The 19814-nt window shown below is 35.5% G+C and overlaps 1 protein-coding gene across 1 annotated transcript; it reads left to right on the forward strand.

Moving 5' to 3' along the window:
* Positions 1–2827: 2827 nt before the first annotated feature.
* On the forward strand, positions 2828–19709 carry LOC110928692 (TBC1 domain family member 15). The gene is made up of 15 exons (XM_022171727.2): positions 2828–3033; positions 8017–8190; positions 8806–8857; positions 9394–9501; positions 10553–10637; positions 12157–12211; positions 12796–13164; positions 15052–15111; positions 15388–15486; positions 15595–15705; positions 16193–16264; positions 16360–16476; positions 17394–17543; positions 18758–18858; positions 19123–19709. Exons 1-15 carry the CDS (start codon positions 2971–2973, stop codon positions 19448–19450), a joined length of 1944 nt encoding a protein of 647 aa, XP_022027419.1. The 5' UTR covers positions 2828–2970; the 3' UTR covers positions 19451–19709.
* The last annotated feature ends 105 nt before the right edge of the window (positions 19710–19814 follow it).

Consider the following 19814-nt stretch of genomic DNA (forward strand, 5'->3'; position numbering starts at 1 on the left):
ATATAAACCATATGGTTCCATTGGAAGATACAAAGCTCGGCTCGTAGCCAAGGGTTACACTCAGACGTATGGGATCGATTACTCTGAGACATTCTTTCCGGTTGCAAAAATGGACACCATCAGAGTCCTCTTCTCCGTGGCAGCCAATAAGGAGTGGCCTCTCCACCAGTTTGATGTTACAAACGCATTTCTCCATGGAGACCTAACGGAAGAGGTCTACATGGAAGCACCTCCAGGTTTTTCAGAGAGTTTTAAAGAAAGGGAAGTATGTCGGTTGAAAAAGTCATTATACGGGCTAAAACAATCTCCTCGGGCATGGTTTGGAAAGTTCACTTTGGCCATGAAAGAATACGGGTATCACCAAAGTAATGCTGATCATACTCTATTCCTCAAGGGAAGAAACGACCTTGTAACCTGCTTGATCATATATGTAGACAACATGATTATTACCGGAAATGATGTAGAAGAAATAGCACAGCTGAAGGAGAATCTGTTTTCAAAATTTGAAATGAAAGATCTAGGGAATCTCAAGTATTTCCTCGGGATTGAAGTTCTTAGGTCTAAACGGGGGATCTTCATTTGCCAAAGAAAGTATGTCCTTGATCTTCTGGCGGAAACCGAGTTGATTGATTGTAAACCCGCAAATACTCCAATGGTGGTGAATCACAACCTTTACATGGAACTTAATAGGGAGCTTGCGGACAAAAAAAGGTATCAATGGCTCGTGGGCAAGCTAATTTATCTCTCTCACACTCGTCCTGATATAGCGTATGCGGTTGGAGTAGTAAGTTAGTTCATGCACCAACCACAAGTTGCCCTCATGGAAGCTGCTCAGAGAATTTTAAGGTATCTCAAGGGGACCGTAGGCTATGGAGTGTTGTTCAAAACAAATGGACATCTGCATGTTGAGCTCTACACTGATGCAGACCGGGTAGGAGATAAGGGAAATCGAAGGTCAACATCAGGGTACTTTTCCTTGGTCGGTGGAAACCTTGTTACCTAGAGAAGTAAGAAACAAAAGGTGGTTGCTCTGTCGAGTGCAGAAGCAGAATTTAGAGGTATAGCTCGAGGGCTAAGCGAAGTTCTTTGGATCAGGAAGCTACTAGAAGACATTGGTTTTCTTCAAAAGGAACCCAGTAAAGTTATGTGTGACAATACGGATGCAATACAAATCTCAGAAAACCCAATACAACATGATCGAACAAAACATGTGGTGGCAGACCGACATTTCATCAAAGAGAAACTGGAGGAAAGAATCATAGAACTCCCATATGTATCGTCAAAAGATCAACTCCCAGATATTCGTACAAAGGCCGTCAACGGAAACACTTTCAGTAACTGCTTGAGCAAGTTAAGTATTGGTGACCCCACTACTCAACTTGAGGGGAGTGTCGGAAAGAAGAGAATAAGTGAAGAATATTACGAAGATTTCCAGCCCAATCACAACTGTTTTACAGCCAAGACTCTAGCTCAGCCATTTATTGTCTTTCCTTATTCTTGTTTCCAGTTTATTATAAATTGGGCATATGTATATGTATTCAAGCAAGAACTCAATAATCAAAAACACCATTTTTTATCTCTATACCTGATGATATATAGTTTCCATAATTGTTTGGGTGTCAAATTTATGCTTACTAAGAAACTACTTTTTACGGCCTAAACTCGCTTTAACCAATTTGCTAGATCTTTTTAACTTTTTTTCTCATGCTTCAGAGATGTGCAGATGAATACACATATATGGATGGATCCTGTCGTATCACGGTGGGTGATAAATCCTAGTTCTAGTTCTGTATTAAAAGGTTTCTCAATCCTTTTTAGTTTATTAAACGTTTTTGAATTTAGTTAAGATATAAGTATTTTAGGTTTCTCAATTCTCTTTAGTTTATTAGATTTTTCGAATTTAGTTAAGATATAAGTTTTTCTTTTTTTTCAAATTTAGTTAAGATATACAAACAGGTTAAATTTATGACAACTGATTATTAGCACAATCATCATATAAAGACTATACATGTATTTTCTTTTAAGTGAGGCATATATGTTGACTATTTTGTTGACGTTAAAAACTGTTTTATAACACGCTTAAAAATGTTATTTTACAATAATTCGAAAATTTTAAAAGAATAAATATATCTAAATATAAAAAAAGGGAAATTGGCCTGTAATAATCTCACCTATACCTTATTGGCCCTAAAAAAATATGTTTGTAATTTGAAAAAAAACTTAATTCTGTTAAGTTTTTTTTTTTTTTTTTTAACGGAGGACCATTGTAGGAAAAATAGATGAAAGGTGGGACTGGTGGGGGGAATATTCTAATGTGAGATTATTAATGACCAATAAGATCTAGGTGAGATTATTACAGGACAATTCTTAAAAAAAAAAAAAAAAAAAAAAACGTGAATACATACACAATAATTAGGGGGTGTTTGGCCTAGCTTTTTTATCTAAGCTTATAGCTTTTTTAGCTTATTTTTACAAAATAAGCATTAATGGGTGTTTGGTTTAGCTTTTTAAGGTTATGCTTATTAGCTTATATAAGCTAATTTTAAGAAGCTTATGATAACATGGTTTTTTAGCTTATTTGAATAAGCTTATTTAACCAAGATGGTTTTTTACTCATTACACATAATGATATTATACCCCTTCCCATAATACAAAATAACTAAACAAACAACTAAAGATTAATTATTAATTATCAACTTGTAGAATATAAGCTAATCCAAACACTTAAAAATAGCTTATCAAATAAAAGAAAATAAGCATAAGCTACTTTAAAATATAAGCATAAGCCAAAAAAATAAAAGCTAGGCCAAACACCCCCTTAATTATTATTCAGTTACTCTACAAACAAAACCAGTTTCACAAAAACCACATTTACCCCCGCAATCTCCACGTCTCTCCGTTTCCGATTACCCAAACCGGAAGAAATCCAGCTCATCACCACCGCCTTCCACCGTCGTACCGCCGGAGACCATGCACGAAACGGATATTCACGATTTGTCCGACGACGCCGATTACGCCGCCGCCTCTCAACAGGTAAGCACCACACCACTTACTTTTTCAATCGCTAACCGTAAATTAATATACGAGTAAATTATCATCTGCATGTACACTACTATGATTTGTAGGTTTAATTGATTGTTCCTGATGGATTTATTGTTGATTAATTTGAAATGTAATGATGTGAATTGGATCAGTTTCGTGTGTTTAGGCGGTTATGTTTCTGGTTTTCGTAGAAATTAGGGCTCCGTGATCATGTTTATTAGTTTAAGAAGTTTGTTTCTGATAGTTTTGATGGAGTATTTCTGATAAAAGACTTATTGTAGATTAATTTGAAAAGTGATGGTGTGAATTGGATCGAGTTCGTGTGTTTAGGCGGTTATGTTTTTGGTTTCTTGTAATTTAGGGCTCAGTGATCATATTTATTAGTGTAAGAAGTTTATTCCTGATAGTTTTGTTTTGAGTGGTTATTGCAGATAAGGCTTATTGTAGATTGATTTGAAAAGTGGTGGTGTGAATTGGATCGAGTTCGTGTGTTTAGGCGGTTATGTTTTTGGTTTCTTGTAATTCAGGGCTCAGTGATCATGTTTATTAGTGTAAGAAGTTTATTCCTGATAATTTTGATTGGTTATTGCAGATAAGGCTTATTGTAGATTAATTTGAAAAGGGATGGTCAATTGGATTGAGTTCGTGTGTTTAGGCGGTTATGTTTTTAGTTTTGTGGAAAGTAGGGCTACGTGATCATGTTTGTCAGTGTAAGAAGTTTATTAGAGTTTGTAAGATACTAAGATATCAGGTTTGCTAATGATTGCGTGCTATTCATTTTGTGTAGATTACATATAATAGTATTATTTAGGAGTAAATTGCCATTTGTACGTATGCTATTTGGATTTGTAGGTTTGACTGATTGTTCCTGGTAGACTTATTGTGGATTTATGTATAAGACTATAAGGTAATGATGTGAATTGGATCAAATTCATGTGTTTAGGCGGTTATGTTCTTGGTTTCGTGTAATTTAGGGCTGTTTGATCATTTTTGTTAGTGTAAGAGGTTTATTCCAGATAGTCTTGATTGATTATTGCTGATAAGACTTATTTTAGATTAATTTGATAAGTGATGGTGTGAATTGGATCCAGTTCATGTGTTTAGGTGGTTATGTTTTTGGTTTCGTGTAAATTAGGGCTCCGTGATCATGTTTGTTAGTGTAGGAAGTTGATTTGAGTTTGTAAGATATCAGGTTTGCTAATGATTGAGTGCTATTCGTTTTAAGTTAATTACTTAAGTAGAACAATTATGAGTAAATTGTCATTTGTACGTATGCTATTGCGATTTGTAGGTTTGATTGATTGTTCCTGATTGACTTGTTGGAGAATTACTTATAAGGTAATGATGTAAATTGGATCGAGCTCGTGTGTTTAGGCGGTTATGTTCTTGGTTTCGTGTAAATTAGGGCTCCGCTTGGTTTTAAATTGCGTGATGCGCTCCGATGCGTTTGGTCCAAAAATCTGATGCGTGATGCGTAATGCGTGATGCGAACGCATCACGTATGCGATGCGCTCTTTATAAAAATATACTAAAAAATTATTTATACTAAAACAATCGACATAATAAGATAAGAATTGTGCTTTTTGGTTCAAATCAAGCTTCCTAAAATGTTTCTAGAACCATAAAAAGTGTTTAGGAACCATAATGGTTCAAATCAAGCATGCTAAAATATTAATTATTGAAAAAACCCAACCCATTTCATAAAATCTGGGAAAAAAACGTAACAAACAATGATGCGTGCATCATGGCGCATTTTGCGAAGGGCGCATTACGTGCAATTGTCGCAATATCACCGCATCATGTAAACGCAACGCATGAGGTGTTGCGATGCGCTCTTACTAGCGCAACGGGCGCATCACGCATTATGCGCGCATTTTAAAACCAAGGGGCTCCGTGATCATGTTTATTACTGTAAGAAGTTTATTCCTGATAGTTTTGATTGATTATTTCTGATAGACTTATTGTAGATTAATTTGAAAGGTAATGAAGTGAATTGGACCGAGTTCGTGTGTTTTGGCGGTGATGTTACTGGTTTTGTGTAGATTAGGGCTCCGTGATCATGTAGTGTAAGAAGTTTGTTCCTGATAGTTTTGATTGATTACTACTGATAAGACTTTGTAGATTAATTTAAAAGGTAAGTGATGTGAATTGGATCAAGCTCGTGTGTTTAGGCGGTTATGTTCGTGGTTTTATGTAAATAAGGGCTTCATGATCATGTTTCTTCCTGATAGTTTTGATTGATTGTTCCTGATAGACTTATTGTAGATTAATTTAAAAGGTAGTGATGTGAATTTGATCGAGCTCGTGTGTTTAGGCGGTTATGTTTGTGGTTTTGTGTAAACTAGTATGGATTCACCCGCGCTACGCGGCGGGAATCTAGTCGGTATCGATTTGTTTCATTACAACACCGACACTCGTAGCAACGGAAAGCCAAAACCACGAAAAACAAAGTCGTTATATGTTAAAGGATATTAACAGGTGTTTTAAATCAATCTTTTACAAATGATACCGATATCACGTTCAGTTGGTATTGAGTTGGTTTTTTCGTTACCGTTACTTTAATTAGAGTTATAAATGTTAAATACTACAATTTTTTCAACTTTCAGCACTTACAAACAGAAATCATTTTTAATCAAAAACGGCATAATACACACATGAATATTCTATAGGATATAAAATAGGTAAATTTCGAGGAGTCGATAGTCACAAAAAATCACATTTATGGTAAACAATTTACCCAAAACACAAGCTTCTGTCTTCCTCATCCATCGCCCCAGCCCACACCGCCGTAGTCACCTCGCCGCCACAACCATTTCAGACAACCAGCAAAACGCCGCCGTGAGCAGAGCGGATCTGGTTTCGTATCGTCTGCTTCATCAACGCAAACCCGGCTGTGGTGCTTAGCCGTAGCGGTGGCGACTTCAAAGGCTATTCCGATTACCAGAAAAATCACTAACTCCCGGTTCTTTAGCTGACCCGGGTTCGTGCACTCCGGTAATTATTGGTTCCTCGCCGGCAAGATTGCGTTTTTCTCCGGTCGTTTTTGGGTAGCCATCGTCAAAATCTTTGAAGGACAATACTGAACCTCTTTTTCAGACGAAGGGCAAAACGTTCTTACCAATGTTGTTTTTATAGGCGCCGGAAGTGAACTAACAAAAATTCTGTGGCCAAAGTCAAAAAGCGAAGACTATCACTGGCGCAAACCAGTGATGTCGATTGATATATATATAATAATTAGGCCACCGTGATCATGTTTATCCCTGATAGTTTATTGATTGTTCTTGATAGACTTATTGTAGAGTAATTTAAAAGGTAATGGTGTGAATTGGATCAAGTTCGTGTGTTTAGGCAATTATTGTGTTGGTTTTGTGTAAATTAGGGCTCCGTGATCATGTTTGTTAGTGTAAGAAGTAGTTTGTAGGTTTGCTAATGATTAAGTGCTAATCGTTTCATGTTAATTACTTAAGTAGCATAATTAGGAGTAAATTGTCATTTGTATGTATGCTATTAAGATTTTTTGGTTTGATTGATTGTTCCTGATAGACTTGTTGAATATTTGAAAAGTAATGATGTGAATTGGATCAAACTCGTGTGTTTAGGACCTAAACTTTAGGTGGTTATGTTCATGCTTTTCGTGTAAATTAGGGCTCCGTGATTATGTTTATTAGTGTAAGAAGTTTATTCCTGATGGTCATATTGTAGGCTAATTTAAAAGGTAATGATGTAAATTGGACCGAGGTCGAGTGTTTAGGTGGTTATGTTGGTGGTTTTGTCTAATTTAGGGCTCTGACCATTTTTGCTAGTGTAAGAAGTTTATTTGAGTTTGTAAGCTATCATGTTCGCTAATGATTGCGTGTTATTCATTTTGTGTCAGTTACGTAATAGCATAATTAGGGGTAAATTGTCATTTGTACGTATGCTATATTAATGTGAAGGATTGATTGATTAGTCCTGAAAGACTTGTAGATTAATTTAAAAGGTAATGATGTGAACTGGATTGAGCTCGTGTGTTCAGGTGGTTATCTTACTAGTTTCATATGATTAGGGCTCCGTGATCATGTTTGTCAGGGTAAGAAATTAATTTGGGTTTGTAAGATATCAGGCTTGCTAATGATTGCGTGTTATTCGTTTTATGTCAATTACTTAAGTAGCACAATTTGACCTAATTGGGAAGCTATTGATCAGGGCCAGCCCTGAGAATTCGTGTACCCTGTTCGAGCTCGAAAAAACGTGCCCTTAGGCCTTAACGAAATTGGGTATTGGGCTCACTAAAGGTCTTAACCTAATGCCAATGGGCTAATAACTAACCTAAACCATAAGAATAGTTTTGTAAGTGGGCCTATTTTGGTGTTTTTATGGGTATACCCTATTAAAAAAATATTTTACATATACATATCGGGTTTTTTTTTCATAAAATAACGTGCCCTTCGAAATATCGGGCCCTGGCCGGTGGTCCTCCCCGCCCACCCCCAGGGCCGCCCATGCTATTGATGCGTTCTCATTTTTTTCTGAACGTAGTGCAGTAGGTTTCAACTTTCAACTACTGCTGACAAATGACAATTGATTTTTTTTCTATAAAGCTATTGGGAGCTGATGTGTTTTAGCGTTTGTTTAAGCATGGCTGTTGCTAATTCTTGTTAAATGAAGTAAACAATAAATTCATATTGGATGCAAGTCACTGTTTGTTTATAATTGTAAGTAGGCTTATTGAGGAAAGAAACACTTATTGGATTCTATGTTTGTTTATAATTAGCTTGATTTAAAATAATGCTTTGTTTTAGTGAAGAAAGCAATGTGTTTTCTTATGTTAACAGACGACTTCAATTTGAAAATCATGATATGAAATTCACAAAAATGTCAGTTTTTTGTACTGGTCGCGTGTAGGAAGCATACACATTTGATGCGACCTATTTTTTCGGATACAAAAATGAAATTCCAAGTTGTATGTTTAGGCTCTTCTTATGTATCTTTTAGGGCTCGTCAAGCATAAACCGTAGTGACAGTAGCAAGCGAAGCTCTTCTAGTGATCTAGAAGATGCAGAAATAGTGTATATGAAGGATAATGTGGCGATTCATCCCACTCAATCTGCTATAGAAGGGATCGGTGGGCGTTTGAAGTTGTTAAAGCAAGGTTCCTCACTATTCATGGTATTTTTCTATTGCTATGAAATAATATTTATTTGTTTTTGTAAACGAACTGAACGTTCAGCGAACAGTTCGACGGGAAGTTTGTTTGTGTTTGTTCGTTTAATAAATGAACAAACAGGAACAACAAATTTCGTCCGTTTAGTTAAATGAACGAACATGAACAGAGGCCGCGTTCGTTCATTTATGTTCGTGAATGTTTCGGTAACGTGTTCGTTTATGTTCGTTTGTGTTCGATAGTTCATTAATGTTTTTAGTTATTATATTTATTTAAATACTTCAAATTTTGACAAATAAAATATTTGATAAGTATCAGTGTATTATATATTCTGTTCATGAACGCTTATTTGTGTTCGTTTGTTTCAATTTGTGTTCATTTGTGTGCATGAACGTTCGTTTGTGTTTGTTGCCTAAAATTAACAAACAAACACAAACGAACACGAGCACGTTCATTTCCTTAACGAACGAACACGAACATAAAATCTCGTTTGGTAAGTGTTAACGAATAGTTCGTGAACACATATTGTGTTTGTTCGGTTCGTTTGCAGCCCTAGATGCATGTTCTGTTCTATTTGTTATTATTATGATGGTAAGATATACTTCTTTTTGACATAATAGACGTGGATACCTTATAAAGGCCAAAGCTCAAATGCGAGGCTGTCTGCAAGAGGTTAGTCTCATCTTATAATTGTTCGTCGTGTACATGTGTGTGTTACTCCTTATATGTATACCTGAATTAGCATATCATCATCATCATCATACTCGGTAAGTCCCACCAATAGCAAAGCTAAGGTAGGGTCTGAGGAGGGTAAGATGTAGACAGCCTTACCTCTACCGCGTAGGATAGAGAGGCTGCTTCCAGTGAGACCCCCGGCTCGATTGTAGTTTTGCATCAAGCCTTGAACATAAGGCACATAACACTTACCGATCGGGAAAAAGACTGATTGGTGCATGCACCCCCTTGTCTTTCGGCTATCAACGCCATTACATGATGCATGATTAACCCTCCGTCGCTTTTAATGTTATTTTTACGAAATTAGTAAAATAACATTAAAATTAGTGCAATTTCACTTTTGCCCCCTAACCGACTACACCTTTATACATTATATGTGCACACTGCAAGCGGGGCGTAGTATACCTGAATTAGCATAAATATGTGATTTGTTTTGGAACTGTGGATCTGATTTTTAATGTTGTTTTATGCAGATGCAAATTTGTATACCATAAGAGCAGTATCGTTTTCTGGTATCCATTCAATTCGTCGGCATACACCAACAATTGGGTGGCAGTATGTTATTGTTGTTCTTTCAACTGGTAGGTTATGTCATACTTTTGCACGTTACAGCCTCACTGTTGTGTTACATGCAGTGTGACTTGTGCATGAATTATACCGATGCTTTTCATTAACTTTTTAGCAGATCATGCATATGTTTGATCTAACATATGCTTATAGTGCAGTATTATTTAGTTTAACATGTATCATGATCACCTTGAAACCTTTAAGATGTACCTGTAGCAACGTAGAGATGGATTAGCAGTCTATTATTTTAATTCTAATGGGGTTGTAGGCTTTAAGGTTGTGAAAAGCCAGACCTTTTCAAGGACCGATATTTGAGATATAGGTTATCGCGGTGCGATATCGGTAATTTTAATATCATGTAGAATTTATATATATAGCAATTTAACACTAACAATTCAGTCTACTCTCTTACCATTAACAAATTAACCTTTTGCAACTTGCAAATTGTAGCACGTAGGAACTGATTAAGACTTAAAACACTAAAATTGAACACTAAAAATTAACAATTAAGACCTAAAACACTATAGCAGCAATAAGAAGAAAGACGAATGGTAGAACTAAGAAGAAAGGTACTGATATCGGGAAAATCTCGGTCCAATATCAATCAAATATTGGTCAATATCACCGATAATATCGGTGCCGATATTCTGAGCGATATTTGACATGGGGACCAATAAACGATATGTCGGTGATATATCACCGATTTAATTGCATAGCTAATGGTTTAAGTTGATATATAATTTGTTGATGTAACTTTTTCTAGATACTAGAAAAGAGCTATGGCACATCTTCTTCTCAAAACCCACACTCATTAATGTATTGGTGGTGTAAATTGGGCTTCCAATGTTGTTAATTTCTGTTAATTAAGTTCAAGCTTGTTGTACTTGCTAGATTTTCTAAGTATTTCGTAATTATTCATCTGAGGACTTCTTCAGTTGCATCATCTTTTTCCAAATATTTTCTAGTAGACACTATACAATATCAACATGTTCTACGTAATTACATGTTTTGAATTTATTTTTATTTTTTTATGGTGAATTTCAGCCTGACCGGAAGTTTGTGCAGGTCTAGCATACCCTCCGCTGTACTTCTATAGTGGAGGAGTACGAGAGTTTTTTGCTACAATTAAGCAACATGTTCTTATTGTCAGGTTTGTGGTTATTTTCTATGTTGGCTATTTGAAAATTGCAAAGTGGTCTTGTTATTGTACAAGTAGATTACTTTTCATGAACATCATCACAATGACCCTTGGACTCTTTTAGGATAAAATGATGTCTGTTATTTTTCATAGATTTATACATTTCTTATAGGTTTTTAGCATGATTTACCCAATTTTAGAGCAAGTAAGCTTTATACATGTTTTAATATGGAAATTACATATACAGCCTGAAAAGCATGCTCTACAACAACCTGCTGCACAAATATATGGAAATACATGTGGCACGCGCCTCAGGGTCAATTTTTTGCCAAGAAATCTTGCCTCGGGTGCGTGCCTATTGCTACCAAAAATGCAGGGGCGCGAGCCTTGTTGCGCCTAGGTCCGCTTTTGTAAACCAAGATCCCACTCATAGCAAAAGCTACTGATAGCAAAACCTTTATTTTACATGTAAAGTATAGTTATCCCGATAACAAATCTTGTGAATAATCATCATCATCATACTTAGTAAATCCCTTCAATAGCAAAGCTAAGGTAGGGTCTGAGGAGGGTAGATGTAGACAGCCTTACCTCTATCCCAAAGGAGTAGAGAGGCTGCTTCCGGTGATACCCCCGGTTCCATAGGAGTTTTGTATCAAACCTTGGACCTAAGGCACATAACACTCAAACAATCAAAACAAAGACCGATTGGTGCACGTACCCCCGTGTCTTTCAACTAATAATGCCACCACATGATGCATGATTAACCATCCGCGGCTTTTAACGTTATTCTCACGAAATTAGTAAAATAACGTTAAAGTTAGTACCATTTCACTTTTGCCCCCGAGCGCCCACACATATATACATATATGTGCACACCGCAAGCAGGGCATAAAATCTTGTGAATAATCAGGGTCTCAGATACAATTTAGCAGGTTTTGTGAATTAAAACTACATATTGGGCAACTTTTTTCGGGTCATTTAACCCGCTAGAAGTATACATACCCGAATTAAACCATTCATGAGTAACTTAACCAAGATTACCTATTGCAATGTGAAATAAGGCTCTGCATAGGACCTGTTATCTGTATCATCATCACCACCTCCACCATCGTCATCATCATAGAGTATTGCTAGGGCTGTAAACGAGCTGAGCCGCTCATGAGCTACTTGAATCGAGTCAAGTTTAAACTAATGATTAACAATTAAGATAAAACACTTTGACTTGGTGTGTTGGTATGCTGTTCGTTTTCGAGCCGAGGGTCTCTCCGGAAGCAGCCTCTCTATCCCTATGGATAGAGGCAAGGTCTGTCTACATCCCACTCTCCCCAGACCCTATAAGTAGCTTTGCTATTTGTGGGATTTACTAGGTATGGTTGTTGTATTTTTCATAGATTTGTTTTAACCTTTGTTACTTGCTCTTTCAAGTCAGTCTATGCTTTAAAATATTATCACCTATGTTTAGGAAATAAAAACGTAAGTGCAGATTATTTCACCTATCAAATTGCTTCTAATTAGACGTCTGTTGTCACAGGTCTTCAGAAAATGCGAATGTGTTTCTTGTAAATAACTTCCAAGATCCTCTTCAGGTACAGTTTAATTGTGGCTACTGTTTGTCTTGATCTATGCAGTTAATATCGTTGGGATACCAGTGGGATATTGGTCCTCTACAAAATATCGATGTCAAATATCAGTCCAGAATATCGCTTCCGATATTTTTGACCGATATTGACTGATATTTGACTGATAGTGACCGTTCTTTTGGATGCCTTGGTTGATGTGGAGTGTGGACTCGGAGTAAGATTTCATGGCTTACGATTAGATTATGTGTCAAATATTGACACTTTTGAGTTCTGACTTCTAAAATTACTCTTATTATATATGTTTTACGTATCATATATGTATAAATAAATTCTGCATGATATTGAAATTACCGATATCCCACCACGATAACCTACATCTCAAATAGCGGCCTTTGACCGATATTTGATTTGGACGGATTAACTATGTTTAAACCAAACTGCAAGCTTGTACTTCGTTGATCACTAAGGAACATTTACAACTATAGATAGGGGTTGAGTTATAACTTATTTCGGTTTTTTATGTTCTTAAATCATTCTGTCAACAGTGGTTATTAATGTTGCTTACATACATTGGGTAAACGTGTTATCAGAGAACTTTGTCTTCACTGGAGCTTCCAAGATCTCTTGCAAACAGAACACCTTCATCTTCATTTCCAGATTCTCCCTCTGAGGGCAATTCGGACAATAAACATACTTCAGAAGACGAAAGTTCGGATAGCATTCAACAAAACAATAAACAGAGGCAAAAAAGTCAAGATCCTGCACGAGATATTTCAATTCAAGTTTTGGAGAAATTCTCTCTTGTGACAAGGTTTGCTCGAGAGACGACCTCACAGCTTTTTCGCGAGAGCCTTGATGCTCATGGGCCTAATGAGAAACGGAGGACGAATTGGGAAACATCTGCAAATGATGTGGAAATTGCTCCCAAGAAAGTTCCTGTACCTTCTGACCCTCTGGAGGTAAAGTCTTTTTTCAAAACGATGAAATTGGGAATTTTTGTTTTTTGTCATAATCACATTGTCAATAGCGGTCACTATGGTCGCTATAGCGAATCGCGTAGTGTATAGGTCGAAGGTTGCTACAGGGTATGTAGCCATAAATAGGTGGATTTCAGTTACTTTTTATTTTTATAAATATAAATAGCGATTAAATATAGCTATAAAATAGCTGGATTTTAGGTTTTTGTTAACTATACAAGTAAAATAGCGTATATACCATGGTATTTTGATATAATATACATATAATTTTTTTTCTAGTGCATTGCTATTTATAAAATGGCGCCTGCTAATTATCGCTGTTCGCTATGTAGCATATAGGTACCTACCTTATCGCTATTTGTCACTATTCGCCAGTAACAACTATGGTCATGAAAAATATATAAAGTAATAATTCTTTAATAGCCGCGCATCGCTGCGGGGCCGTCTGCGTCGTGATAAAGTATGGACTACAATTGGCCTGACGAAACGAACTAAATTTACGATGAAACATAGAGTAACTCATGTTTATATCATCGAATGAAGACTGTTATATTTGACTGGACTCGTTTCCAAACAGAATTTACGTTGAAACGTAGACAACCTCAAAATGTACATAAAAATAAACACGGAAACGTAATATATTTGACCTGGCTCGTTCTTGAATAAAATCTATGTCAAAACGTAGACGAATTCGAATTTATACTGATAAGTACATGAAAATAAGGACGTAAGAAATTAATTTTTTGAAGTAAAAATGTACAGGGGTTAAACAGGATACTTTAGAAACATGAGGGGGTCAAAGCGACATTTTACAAACCTTTAAGAAATTGAAAGGGTTAAATGTGTAAAACCCAGAAAGTTAAGGGGGTGGCATGGCCGGTAAGAAACCCCACCAACCATACCATTTAAGAGTATATACAATATATCAAGAGTATATTAGCAAAGCCCAAGAAATATTTATTACATTGGATATAGCTTTTCTATATATAATATGTACTAAAGAAAATTACTAAATTAGAAGTATTATTTGAATCTAGGGAATGATTACTGTACATGTATTGTTGATTTGTTGATTGATGGAATGAAAAAATTGTTACTTTATATATTTATCGGGCCCTTAGCAATTCAAAATTTTTTTTATCACTTGACGCTTTTAGCGAGGTTATAGGTTTACCCCGTTGGCCCAAGTCTGGACCAGAAGAAATTGTTGTATAATCGAAGCTATTACTTTATCAAGTATAAACATTAACGGCATGTTGAACCCGTCTAAGGGGCTTTTGTTTTAGTTATGATACTAAAACAATCATTTTTGGATTTTTCACACCACAATTGTAATCAACAAGAAGAGTGTTAGTTTATTTTGAACGTGCAAGGGTACTTCGTTGTTTGCTAATAAGCAGTAACTCCTTTCAAATGAAGGTTAAGAGTTGATTTTTTTTAATCATATCTATTTAGAAAATTATGCAAAGATGTAGGATCCAGATATAGTAGAATTTAAAACTTGTTCAATGTCTTTTTAGTTAAGATATCTAGAAATCAAAAGTTGATGGTTTGAAATCGAGAAATTTGCATGCTACACTTCTGCCGCAGCATCGTGTTATCCTACACATAATGTGTGTATGAACATGCACTGCTGCTTTCAGTTCAGTAATCCATTTATGATGATTAACCACGGTAGAGATATTTATGTTTTTTTTTTTTTTTTTTTTTTTTTTTTTTTTTTTTTTTTGTGTGGCCAAGTTGGTGATTTTAGTATTTGATCAGTTTACCAACTCATAGCATCTATGTTTTTTTATGTGATTCCATATATGATGAGTGCCCACACAACACTTTTGACCTTGCTCCTTTTTGCTCTTTCATTTTTGGCAGCTCGATAAACTGTCAAAGGTATGGGGACAACCACGACAACATCCTTTAGAACATCAAGAGGTAAGCCATATCTTTTTCGGTACGTTTTATAAGAAATGATAAATAACCCATCATGATTGAATATTCACAAAAAAAAAAATTAAGGTAACAATTTTCTTTGTTCGTTTATTAATATTTGTGATTTGTGATGTATAAAATATTGTTGCTGAATAGTATTTGCTTTTATTGCTCTTTCTGTTTTATTGAATTCCTTCTTCTGCAAGCACATACACACCTTCAAAAACGGGTGATTGGGTGTACATGCATGTCTTTGACTCTTAAGACCTTTTTATACAGTGGTCAATCTTTATGGATTCCGAAGGTCGTATTGTTGATCCTGATGCTTTGAGAAAGCGAGTATTCTATGGGGGAGTGGAGGACAGTTTGCGTAAAGAGGTTTGTAATTTTGTATTGTGGTACTATTGAGTCTTTAATGATTTCCTCGTTTTGGCTAGTGGAAGTGGAAGTGTGGAAAACTAACCCTTTGATGATAAATGTTTTCAGGTTTGGCCATTTTTGTTGGGATATTATTCATATGATTCTACATATGCAGAGAGGGAGTATGCTGTGTCAGCTAAGAAGTCAGAATATGAGACTATCAAAAACCAATGGCAGGTCTGTAATATAAGATCAAAACAGATACATGTGTTGTAAGTTTTTAGTTTGTTTCTAAGTTGTAATCTTTAGACAGGATGACTGGTTGGAAACGAGCGGGTCAGGGCGACCTGAACTCAACCCGTTTATTAAATGGGCTAGCATGGTTTACTATACAAAACCATTTAGTCCAAACCCTAACCCATTTTTTGTGTGTCTGGGTTGTGTTGTGTCGGGAATTGCTGCCATTATGTTATGTGAAAAAAAGTAATTGTATTCTTTATATTTCAACTAGTGGGTTACCACCCGCGCTCCGCAGCGGGTTTGAAACGTAGATAAAAATAAGCAAATCGCGAGAGTTGAAGTTTTTTGATGTTTTAGTTAAGGGGCTAAACATGTCATTATTGAAGTTGAGGGGCTAAAGTTGGTAAATGCTTAAGTTGAGGGGCCAAAGTTGGTTGATGTGACAAACTATCATATCTATAGTATTTATAATTTCCTTGTGCAGAGCATTTCTGTAGAGCAGGCAAAAAGGTTTACAAAATTCAGAGAAAGGAATGTTCTTATCGAGAAAGACGTGGTATGAGTAATAAGACAGATTAAACACCCACTTCAAATTATTCACAATAAGCCTCTTTTTTCTATGATACTTAAACGGTTATTTATATTTTCAAGGTAAGGACCGACAGGTCACTATCATTCTATGAGGGTGATGATAATCCTGATGTACGCCGTATGCATGACATATTGTTGACTTACTCATTCTACAACTTTGATCTTGGTTACTGTCAGGTAACACACAACCATTGTTAGTTATTTTTGTCATGGGCATGACCGCTTGTATGGCTGATAGCCTGATGCTAGAGGTGGTTAAATGGGCTTATTGGGCGCGCTGGGCAAAGGATCTAACAGGTTTAAACTGGACGGGCCTGGTTGGATTGACCTGAAACACTTTCTGTTCCAAAATCCTGAACTTTTTATTGTGTCAAATATAATTACAAAAGCTATATATTATTTCAATGTTATCTAGTTTTTTCTTAAAATGCTTTTGGAGGTTTTATAAATTACAACTAGTGGGTTACCACCCGAGCTCCGTAGCGGGTTCAAAACATAGATAAAAATATGCAAAGGTTTAAATCGTAACTATAATAAAGTGTAAGGGTAAATAATGAAAATTGAAAAAAAAAACTTAAAGTAAACATGTCATTATTAAAGTTGAGGGGCTAAACATGTCATTATTAAAGTTGAGGGGCTAAGTATGTCATTACCAAAGTTAAGGGGCTAAATATGTCATTAGCAAAGTTGAGGGACCAAAGTTGGTTGATACTGAGAAAAGTTGAGAGGCTAAACATATTACTATTAAAGTTGAGGGGCTAAATATGTCATTACCATGGTTGATGTTGACAAAATAACATTTTATATGTATATATAGAATTACACTTCCCATTTCCCCTGCAGGCATTTTGTTTACGAAATTAAGTATAAGAATGAGAATCGACCCATTCATAAGTAAATGGGTCTAAATCGCCATCTCTAGCCTGGCACACAAGCAAACTGATTTTAATCAGTTCTAGTTATTCTTTATTACTCTTTATGAGATGTACATTCTACTGATCTCATTGACTTGTATTCTGGATATGTTTTGTTCCTATATATATAAAGTATAAGTTACTAAATGTTTTTGCTAATGGGTATAATACTTCTCAAAGGGCATGAGTGATCTCCTTTCCCCGATATTATATATCATGAAAGATGAATCAGAAGCATTCTGGTGCTTCGTTTATCTATTGGAACGGCTTGGACCAAATTTCAATCGTGATCAAAGTGGCATGCACTCTCAACTTTTTGCACTCTCTAAGGTCCTCTCTCTCTATATCTCTACTTCGTTCTCTGTGTGTGATTGTTGATATATGCACATTGCATTTCACATGCTTTGATTGGTTAAAACATGGATTTTGAGGCAGCAATTTAAACCTATTTTTCTGTATGTGTATTTAAACAGGTTGAAAGTCGCTTGAAAGCATATTAAAATGCATAAAGCCTCGTAATTTGTTTTATTATATATATTTCGATTATTTTTCTGGAGTTATAGGTTATTTAATGATATTTAAGTATTTAACTCGGCCAGTAAACGAACGAACATGAATGGAGGCATGTTCGTGTTCGTTTATTTAACTTCAACCGAACACGAACACGAACATATAATCGAACAATATTGTTTTGTTCATGTTTGTTCATTGATAAGATGGTCATGTTCATGTTCACTTATGTTCGTTCATTTAAAACCTAATCGAACAGTTCTCGGACAAACGGATATAAACAAACAAACTTAAACGGACATAATTTAACAAACATAAGAGGGCACCAATGAACATAATCGAACAAACACAAGCGAACATATAATAGTTTTTTTTACATAAATTAGTGATTAATTACGATAAGTTCCATTGAAAAGCCAATTTTTATTACTAGAAAGCTCACTTACTAATTAGTTATATTTATATAAGTAGTTAGAAAGCCCTTATTATGTTTGTACTTATATAAATATAGCTACTTATGTATTTATTAAAATTAAAAAAAAAACATAAATGAACGAACAAATATAGCTACTTATGTATTTATTAAAATTTAAAAAACATAAATGAACGAACAAAATGTGTGTTCATGTCCGTTCGTTTATCTAAATAAACAAAAATATTTGTTCATGTTCATTCATTCATAAAATTACCAACTTCCCGCCGAACAAATTCACAAACATTACATGAACGTTTAGTTCGTATACAACATAACACTTTGATTATTTGTATAGTTCATATATAAGATGATGTTTGTTGGTTGGTCGAACCCGACATATACCCGTACAAAAAGGTTACCATTTTGGCTTGTTAGTTGTTACTCGACCCACCATTTTGTCAACTTTAGATAAAGCAATTGAACTTTTCAATGATACCCATACGTCCTTAACTTTTATGTGAATTATTAATTATTATGTATCTATCTTTTGGAAACTTCAGATTCATATAATGTGTTCTTGTTTGTCTTCTAACATGTATATTTTTGTTTTATATGGCAGTTGGTGGAACTTCTAGACAGTCCGTTACATGATTACTTCAAGCAGAATGACTGCTTGAATTTTTTCTTCTGTTTTCGCTGGATTCTTATTCAATTCAAAAGGTAATTTTATTCTTTATCCTGTACCCAATTACAGTTTCCGGATCAAAGTTGTGCGTCTTATTACTATAAATAATAAGAATTGGGGCAGGACCCACAAAAGAGAAATTTGATTATACTTGAAGAAGTCTATGTGCCTGTAAAATACCAAGGGAAATGAGGAATATGCAATGCTGTATACATTCTTCTATAATAATAACTTAATTTTGAATTCTTATTGGAAAGACCAAGATTCTGTGGTAATTGATGTCGGTAATGTTATCTCAGGGAGTTTCAATACGAGACAACGCTAAGGTTATGGGAGGTTTTATGGACTCACTACCCTAGCGAGCATCTTCATCTATACGTATGCGTCGCTATCCTTAAAAGACACCGGGCCAAAATAATGGGCGAGCAAATGGACTTTGACACCCTTCTAAAGTTCATCAACGAATTAAGCGGTCAAATCGACCTTGATCCCGTTCTTCGCGATGCAGAGGCTCTATGTGTGTATGCCGGTGAGAACGGTGTCGCCTCGATCCCGCCAGGAACCCCGCCGTCATTATCATCCCAAGATGCTTCGATTTATCAACAACAAGACGACGAGGTGCTATAAAACAGGATGCCCGGTGAAGATAAATAAAAACACATCAGAAAGTACAGTGTTATACTGATGTTTAAGCCTCTGTTTTCTGCATGTTGATTCCTATACTGAAGAAAGTAATTAGTTTTGCAATTTTTAAACACAACACAAGACATCCGTACTTCTATTACAATCTTAGATAATATACCGTTTTCTTGCTGTTGTGATTTCTTATGCCACACTTTATGCTTGTTGGATGCTATAGTCTGCAAAGATCTATGTAATTCAATTATCTAAATGAGTGATAAACAGGTTGCAGTCTTGTAGATCATAAATGGGTTGTAATCATGTTGCAAATAGGTTAGAGTGGTCATACACAGGTTAGACGAAATAAATG

The sequence above is a fragment of the Helianthus annuus genome, chromosome 3, assembly GCF_002127325.2.
Source record: "Helianthus annuus cultivar XRQ/B chromosome 3, HanXRQr2.0-SUNRISE, whole genome shotgun sequence".
In the NCBI taxonomy this organism is placed as follows: Eukaryota; Viridiplantae; Streptophyta; class Magnoliopsida; order Asterales; family Asteraceae; genus Helianthus; species Helianthus annuus.